General features: G+C 31.4%; 1 protein-coding gene across 2 annotated transcripts; it reads right to left on the bottom strand.

Moving 5' to 3' along the window:
• Positions 1-432: 432 nt before the first annotated feature.
• Positions 433-8,738, bottom strand: LOC143252425 (serine/threonine-protein kinase PAK 3-like). 2 transcript variants are annotated; one of them, XM_076504509.1, is made up of 3 exons: positions 8,404-8,733; positions 7,911-7,981; positions 433-1,645 (listed from the first exon to the last, which is right to left on the bottom strand). In XM_076504509.1, the coding sequence occupies exons 2-3, from the start codon at positions 7,961-7,963 to the stop codon at positions 1,459-1,461; spliced, it is 240 nt and encodes a 79-aa protein (XP_076360624.1). In that variant the 5' UTR covers positions 7,964-7,981; positions 8,404-8,733; the 3' UTR covers positions 433-1,458. The 2 variants fall into 2 exon arrangements, 1 of the variants encoding a protein (XP_076360624.1); XR_013028988.1 differs by lacking the exon at positions 7,911-7,981 and having other exon boundaries at positions 8,404-8,738.
• Between the last annotated feature and the right edge of the window lie 978 nt (positions 8,739-9,716).

Below are 9,716 nucleotides of genomic sequence, written 5' to 3'. Positions count from 1 at the left end.
ATTAGTTTTGTGATTTTGGATAAAACCAATTCTGTAATTGTAAATTTTTAACCCATTTTCATGACAAATCACTCTAAGTTTATATGGTATGTATTTCATTTGAACTATCAGTTCTTTCTTAATGTTACTCTTTTTCAAATTAATAACTTGTATGATAGAAGATTAAAAATGTGCTATGCATTTAACATTAAAATGGTATAAGTTTTATCTGATATTTAGTGCAGTTAAAACTTGCCAAAAGTAAATTAATAAGAATTTTTGTACACTTGTTTAAGATGTTCCTCCATGAAATGCATTGGAGGTGAAACTTTCTGTAATTATAGAAAGAACTACAGAGTTTACAATATGATAACTTCACCAATTTTGGATGTAAATTCATTGTTACTCTCTGAAATGTTATTTAAAATGTTTGTCATCACTAGAGAAATGAAAGTTTATGGAAGAAAGTATCCAGAGTTTTGACAAGAATCTATAATAATTATTGGACAAACTTTTAAATAAATTACAATCATCAGATATCTTCTGTAAAAAAACCTCTTGTTAGTTACTTATAACAATCAATATAACATTCTTCTTCACAAACTGCTGCTATTTCATTTTTGGAAAGACAGGTTTGGGCTCAAACATCAGTCATACAGCCAACTGATAAACATTCCATTACTATCTAAAGAAACAAAGCTTAACATTTTACTTATGTTTTATTATACATAATAATGAGACAAAATAATTTATTTTTCCTCTCTTAATATTCTGTCAGTAATCATATGTCTTATCAAAACAGAAAAGTTCTTCAAACAATTGTACATGAAGTAGGAAGTAAAGTGACATCAGTTGTTTAACATTCTTTAAGTGTGAGATTTATATTTTCTAGAAAAATGTGTGATTCATAGAAAAAATTACAGGAGCAATTTCAAAAGTGTTATGGAAAACTGAACTGTCACAGACCACTTTTCTACATTTTTGTTATTTCTTCATTCTCTAACTTTCATTTTTCTGTCTGAATTTTTTTTTTAAGTATTGTATTACACACTAAACAATGTTTACAGTTTTGTAAATAATGCTACATTTGAGAGTATTGTATAAACTGTTAATAACTTAACAAACTCAACCTTTCCTGAATAAAATAATTTCAACAACCACTTATATAACACTTTGTGTGTGGAACATACAAGGAAGATGAATAAAGTATGGTAAAAACTAAACAGTGTTGGTAAGAGATAACATACTGGAAGAAGTTAAGAAGGAAAATATAATGTACTTTCAAAGTTATTTATATATGTAATAAATTAAAAGTCATTGTATCAGAAGCAAATGTGGCTGCAACCTACAACACTAAAACTATCATGTATTATTTATAACTATAATTTAAATAAAGAGAATACATTAACCAACACTCTATAACAGGTAAGATTAAAAATAAAAGAGAACTAACTTATACGTAAGAATAACAACAGTTACTCAGAGTTCATCACCAACAAGATGGCTATCCAAATAGTTTACTATGTTTGGATGTTTGTTTTCTGTCAGTACTAAATGTTGGATGATGATAAGCTCTTTTCTGGGTTGCTGGGTTATATTAATCTCTTTAATTGTAACTTCCGACACAGTAGCAGTTGCTATGGCTGTATACACAGTTCGTGAACCCCTAAAACATTAAAAGAGAACACCATTAGAATCTGTTATGTGCTGGAACTTGAACATATTATCACATGCTACTGATAAAATTATTGTGCCTTTCAAAAAGTAATGGATTAACATATTTCTAGTCCTATATTTTTGTAAGGTGATAAAACTGTATGCTTTCCATTAAATTTATTATACAGCAGTTAGAAAATTGTGCACAATTAATTATTTAATTATACAAATTCCACTCTAAAATACTGATAAAAAGTAAATGGTACATTATCACAAGTAAGCACCATTCATTCAGGTTACACTCATAACGTTTTGTAAATGTGTTTAGCTGTTACATTCAAGATGTCCTCACAATATGATGTTAGTTTTGAATCTTTAATACAACAGCTCCACTAAAACTGTATGCAGAAATTAATCCATTTTAGTAAATCTATGCTTTTAAGCCTTACAATATTAATAACACTATGGATTATTTTGATCTATAAACCTTGTAACAGTTAGTGTGATCACACATTAAAAGTTCCTTGAAATTTTCTGAGCTATGCAACTGTATTTGCTGGGACTGAAATAATTATTCTTGAATATAAACTTTTGTTGATGTAAGCTGTTGAATCAAATAACTAACTTGTAACAGTACATTTTTTTCTTTCCTTGGTAGGCTAGAAGAGGTCTAGATGTTTTCAATATTTAGCATTTCTAAATTTTATGATTTGAATTGTATTTTCTATATGTCAGGAATACCATTTTACAGACTGGTTAACCTGCATATTTATTTTGTATCTGCATATCGTATTCTATAATATTGTTATGATATATATAATTTTCTGTTCTGATGTATTTCTGATAAGTACTTATCTCAGTTTACATAGGCACGTCATGGTTAGATGGTTAAGGCACTCGACTTATAATCTGAAGGTTGTGGGTTCCAATCCTCTTCACACCAAACATGTTTGCTGTTTGAGACATGGGGCATAATAATTTGACAGTCAATCCCAATATTTGTTGATAAAGGAGTAGCCCAAGAGTTGGTGGTGGGTGGTGATGACTAGCTGCCTTCCTTCTCGTCTTACATTGCTAAGTATGGACAGCCACTTGAGATAGCTCTCGTGTAGTTTTGCACGAAATTCAAAAACAAACAAAGAATCCTTTTACATCAATAGATATTATCATTCGGTGCTGCCATCTATATTCAAAACTTGTTTTCAAGCATGTCACAAGCTTTGTGCCTCCTCTTGATTGCAAATTATTCATGAAAATTATCATGTGATAACCCTCCACCAGTGAGAGTGCTAGGTATTCTCATTATGCTTATGACTTCCTCTGTTCAATTCTATCAGATGTCACTTTGAGTTCTGTTAGAATTTGGAATCATTAGGTTTTAATGAAGAGAAAAGGTGGGAAGTGTGAAATGAGGTAAGAACCTTCCAGAAATATATTTACAGTTTAGGAAAGTTACAACTTCCAATACAGTACATTACATCCTATTACATAAATAACTAGAATCTCACATTGAACAGGTGGAAGAACCAGTGTGAGAGGAGAAAGGAAGCATCCTTCAAAACCATCCAAAGGACACACCCAAAGACAACAGAGTCAAATTCAAAGAACTGATGTGTGAGACCATACCACCTCTGAACCAGGTATACTCTTCACCTGTACAAGAAAGATGTGGTACATACAGGAAAAGTAGAATATAATATGGGCTATCAATCTTCACTAGAAGGATGTGAAACACAGTGGAGAGTCTGAAGGAACAACAACACCTGAAACAGTGCAATTGATGACCACAAAAAACTATTTTTAAAAACAGATCATAATGATTTACTTAATAGAAGGCACAATAGGGATGAACAGCTATCCAATTATTCCTTAACCCTGTGAGGAAAACCTTCAAGTATCTTTCAAACAGTATGCACAATATAGCCAAGGAACATTATAAGCAAGTCAATACGGCTGAACATAGTGGATTTCAAATGCTAAAATATATTATCTTAAGATGTTAAAATTTATGTTTTGATTGAGGATAATGGCTTCTTTTTAAAATACTTTTTCTGTTGACTAGATCTCCCCATTAGTTTTGTCGAGGCTATATAAAATAAACTCAAACATTAGATTTTAAGAGATCCACAGTATGAAAAATGAACTTAGGAAGTACTGATATGATTAATTATTGTAGTTTAAAAAACAGAGGCATTTGTGTAATCCACACCCTGCATACTGACAGACTCATTGATTTATTTAGATGGAAGATTAGTGTGAGAAAATATGATATTATAAAGAAGATGGAGTTTACCAAACACAAGTTCTAACTTCTTGATAATCTATAATTATTTCACATGTTTACCATTTTGCAAAATAAGTTTGAAAAGTGGAATGAAAATTAAAACAGACTCAAAAGGAAAATGTATAATTAAAATATGCACTACAAACTCGGAACACACCTAGATAAAAATGCTGCACTTTACAACAAGTTACAATCCTTTCAAAACAGAAACTAATCACATGATTTATGTTCACCCTGTAGCTGGCCAATCACTACTTAGATTGCAATAATCCAGAAGAACATATTATATTTGTGTCAGTCATAAAACAACATCACACTCAAGTTGGTATCTGGTGAACTATCCCACCAAGCAGTAGGTACCATCAGTGATGATTCATGCTATGTACTGTGACACCTAGGCATAAACTAGCACATGACCTAATAAATTCTAAACTAGAACCATAAAAATAACTCAGAATTTTATGTTTTGTATTTATCAAGCTGAGGTATCCCTACTTTATTTGGGTCATGAACTTAAAAAAAAATCTGGGGGTAGAGATATAGTAAATGACAAAATTTCTGATTTTCACACAATTCATTTAAAACATTCATTTATTACACTGTGTAATGATCAGGATGACTCTGTAGAAAGAAGTAGTGTCTAATGTAGTGTCAGTAGGGGTGCATTCTGTTACCTGCTACCAACACCCAGCTGTTAATGTCTTTCTACAGCGTTTTAAAAGATTAATTAACAGACAATCAATGGCCACAGAAGTGTCTTACAGACAAGTCGAAGTAGGAAATTGGTATAACTCAAACAACAGCTCTTCATATCAGCCTTATTGCAGCTGTTGGAATAGAAACTTTATCTCAGTTTATATATTACTGCAACAAAGGCAGTCATTTCTTGTTCATTTTATTCCTCCATAGAGAGTCTATTACAGTCTCTGAGATATATATATTAAATGTTCGTGTGCTCTCCTCCACATTGTGTGTATGCGTAGCAGGGAAAATTTTATAAACATATTTTACTCTTTGGTTTAAGAACAAGAGACCATCTATAAATGTATTTAATGTTAACTTACATCAGTGTTAAATACCAGCGATAATGGGGGTGGAGTAGTTGTGAACCCCCTATTAATATGCCCCCTTTTCCAAATTATCTTCACCTTTACTCTCATGAAGAAGGACAGTCATATATTGAAAGCACTTCTGTTTTAGACCTCGTCTGAAAACATTTCACACAGTTTGGTTAAGATTTGTCCAGTGGACCTGGATTAGTAAGATAATGAACAAAGAGACAAACAGATTTTTGTGTCTTATATACTATATAGCAGTGAGGTATATAGTATCTGCATAGCATATTATTACCAACTTATTCTACTTTCAACAAATCAAGCCAGGATTTAGAAAACTATATTCCTTCTTTTCTCAGATATAAATACAAGTTTCATTTCCAGAACACTGAGAACAGTTGTTATTCTATTTTCAAGTTGGGTGTCAATAGTACTTCATGTCCACTACCATGTTTGTTGATTTATGAAAAAAAAAGTAAAATTAAATATAATACAGCTTTATTATTGTTTGGTTACTCTGGTTGTTATCATCTATAATTTGATTTGACAATCTTTAATTACCTTTCATGAAGATGGCCAGAAAAGCATGTGTGCTAAGCTATGAAAGTAAAACTTTCCTTACACGAGGTCCTGAGTAAGTGAAGTTTCACTTTACTGAATCAGGAAAGTAATTTTAAAAAATTCTTGTGAGATTTTAAACAGATGCTTAGAAATATCCACTTACCAAAACCAGTGTTTCCAGTTCAATATGTGCATCAAATGCATTGCCAAATATGTTTGCCTTTAAAAGTATTAAAGCTTATGAAGCAGTTAAATGTTTCTATTTACAATAAATGCATTTTAAAACATTTTATCAATTAGTTTTTATTTGAAAATTCTAAACAGAAACACCACTTTCTCCTTCTCAAACAGAATACGAACATGTAATTATTAGATTCATTTTGTTTGACAGTCAAACATGTTCATCACTAGCAGACATGTGAAGAGAGAAAAAGAGTATTGTTTCCCACTTACTCTGGATCCCTTAGATCCATGGTGTCCAACATGGTCACCACTTGCCACATGGCAAAACAGCTATTGACCTGTGGTGAACTGGTGCTTTACTTCTATCACCTATTTTTTAAGTGTAATTAATTCTATCAATAAATAATTAAAAACATTACTATGTAGTTTTAACCCATCTATAAAAACACAGTTAATTTTTTTTGCCATGTGGTGAAAATTTTAATACATTTTTGGTAACTATGAAAAAAATATTGGACACTGGTGCATTGGACCTTAAAGCACACCCACTCCCAACACTTTGTTAAAGAACCACAATTATTCCAATGTTCTGATTTCATCCTAGTGAAAAACTTTTAAATAGTGCATATAATAATTTAATTTTTACAGTGAGTGGTTGCAATTTATTGAAGATAAATTCAACAATAAATGAACACCACTTATTTTAAAATATGTTTAAAACAAGTTACACAGGATAAAACTTCACACTACATGTATCACAACTGTATCTAAATACTAAATGGTTTTCTTCTTGACAAAAATCCACTTAGGCCAAATTCAATTGGTTTAAAATGCAGTTGACAAGCTAAATTATTTGAAATGGTTAATTTCACATTTTCTAACTTTTCTCTGACTGAAACTCTCTTTCCCTTAGCTTTACTTTTGGCTCACTTCCTACTCTGTGACCTCTTATATGGTTGTTGCCACTTTTTATATCTTGTATTGAGGCATTCTAGAAATCTCTGTAGCCTTGACATCTATCACACAACTTCCAATAACAACCTGCTTTTAACTCTCTTATGGTAAAAAACAAAACAACAATCATGAAATATTAACTGACAAAATAAATTAATTAACACTATCCACAGTGTATAATATCTTATAGCCCTGAACTTATATTTTTTAGTTACTACATTATTTATCATTGACTAAAAACACTTAAATAAAGATTGGTGTAATGCAGTTTATGAAAAGGAGGAAAAGAGAAAGAGGACTGGTTTGTAAAATTCTTGAATTTGAAGAAAAAGAAAACCTAATTTTAGTGAAAATACTTAATCAAAAGCTTTGAATTTTTTGTGTACAAAAGACTTGTAATGTTTACAGAAAGCTAGTCAGATTTTGCAAAGATACACATATCATTTTAAAAGTTATAGTATGGAAAGTGATGGTTATGAACACAGTCACACAGATTGAGTCTGTAATGACAGGGTTCATTTGTTTTATCCATGTACTACTTTGTTTCATTCCTTCCCCATCTTACATGACATTTTGAAAAGAGAAATGTAGTTCCTCTATCCAGTAAGCATTTACTGTAGTGTTTGTTGAACCTTACCCTTCCGAGAAACCTACAGTTGTGAACTATTATTCACAGCAGTGGATATACTAGACTCCTTAATGAAAACCTGTATGCATCTGTTCATTGTTACTTTGTGTTGTATCTTACCACTCCTACTTGAATGAAAGGGAAAAGTAAGAGAGTAAGATATATGGTGTAGACCCAAGACAGTTTAATGACAGTGGAACAGTGGAGAGGTTTTATACCTCCTAAAGAAAACAAGATAACATCACATACCACTTCAAGCTTTGGTGTTATGCTTATAATGCCAACAAACATCCCACCTGGGTCCTAGCAACATAACAACTGGTAACTCCAATTTCTCTCTACATGTAAAATCTAAGTGATTTCCACCCAATCATCTAAAACATTTTGAACTGTATGTAATTATCACAATGTGACAAAAGTTTTAAATAAATGTAATATTTCATTTTAAAATTAAAACCATTACTAAATATATTCTAGTTCTTATCTTATAATAAGGCACGAAGCCTTCTAGAGTGAAATTTCAGTCATCACAAGAGATATGATAGTTTGATTCTAATAGGAGCTCAGTAACACAAACAGTGGGGGTGGATGGATGGACTAAAGTCCCTGCCTTTTCTTCTTATGCTCCAAAAGTGCTCTTCTTGGTGATAAAACTTTGTCCATAGTTACACATCTTGCCTACTGCAAGATAGGAAATACAATTGTCAGCTTTAAAAATAATTGATATATTTATATGTACACATTGAATGTTGATATACAAGAAATCACTGTTTAGTTTTACATTTTAAAATGGTTTGTAAGACTGACTGAAAAGAATAAAACAGATTAACATGGATTCAACCCATATGTAGTAGAGGAAACCCACAGCCTTCTATAACTACTCTCACATAAAAGGTTTTGCATCAGGTTGCTTAAAAAGTGACCCTCTGTTTTGTTGATGATCCCCTGCCTTTATAATGTTCTCTGGATGTTACTGTAAGAGCTACACTACATATGTTCAACTCACTTCGAGAAATTTAATATTTGATGGCATTTTTGTTTAAAACTAAAATTAATATAGCAGCATACCTAGACAAAAAAAAAAAAAGGGGAAATGGACAAACCTGTACGTGTTGTAGAGTGACTGTCACCTCTACTCCCATAGTTTCACTTCTACTGTTTATTGGTACACTTTCCCTCTGACGGACATATTTTTACTTCAGAGGTTTCTTCAGACTCATCTTGTTCAGGATCACTGATGTGACCACCAGGAGCTGGAAAGTTGAACTTGAGGATCATTCACACAGTAAAAAAAACTAAAAATCTTGTAGTGTTGTAAAGAAGAAAAATACAGTTTTGTTCACACTAAACTTCTTCTGAACACAAAATCTCAATTTAGTCCCAATTTATTTCTAACATTTTACTTATTCCTGGACAATCAAGATTCAAGCCACCTAAAATTTGCATAAATTTTCTTTTCTAATTAAATACACAATTATAAGAAAGTTAAATGTTTAACAAGTTTTACTGCTATTCATTTAATGTTCCTGTAAAAAAAATACTTTTGGAAAAAAAAAACAGAACAGTATTCAGTGTAAATCTTTACAAAGTTCTTAAAGGTGATTTTACATAAAAAGTAAAACTTTGCAGTCAAAAGAACTACTCATACTGATTAATTTTGCAGGTTCACATTTTTTATAAAACATATGTGCTAATAAATGAAACATAGAACTTGGTGCAGAAAGAATCCTTTCAGAGCGGCAATTCGAACGTTTTAATTTTTACGTTTGCCGCTAGGAAAAGAACTGTGACGTAATAGTTGCCAAACAAACTGCCAACGCCAGCGTGTTAATTGTAAATAAACATGGCCAGTGCATATGGAAAAACAGAGGCGGAGTCTTTTTTGACTTTGTGTTCTGAACAGTGTCGAGTACCGCCATATCAATTCGAGCCTACTCTGAACGAACCTAGAACAGTTCCTTTTGATACAGATCTGATAAGTTCTAGTGATGAAGACAGTTCCACGAGCGAGAGCAGCGGAACTGTGAGTGATACTGAAGAAATAAGATTATATATTAAAACAACATGCTTTATGAGGTTTACATTTAATATGACAATGTCAAAGTACTGTGTTAAGATTAATTTTATTATGATGAGTTATGGAAATATGTTATGGAGTTTATATTTGATTGTTTACAAGTCTACAATGTTTTTTAAATACATAACATGCACTTGATTACTTCAACATGTTGAAAACATAGTCTTATTTCAATTTATCTTGAAAAGTTAAATTTGAAAAATGGTATTCTTCAAACTTTTCCACATGTAAAAATGATACAAAAACATCTACAGAAACGAAAAGAAGCTTTTGCCCAATGATGAACCGTTTTTACAAATATAAGCAACGCAGTAAACCATGTTATCATAAAACAAACAT

The sequence above is a fragment of the Tachypleus tridentatus genome, chromosome 6 (assembly GCF_004210375.1).
Source record: "Tachypleus tridentatus isolate NWPU-2018 chromosome 6, ASM421037v1, whole genome shotgun sequence".
Taxonomy (NCBI): Eukaryota; Metazoa; Arthropoda; class Merostomata; order Xiphosura; family Limulidae; genus Tachypleus; species Tachypleus tridentatus.
This window is presented reverse-complemented; position numbering and strand designations above follow the sequence as displayed.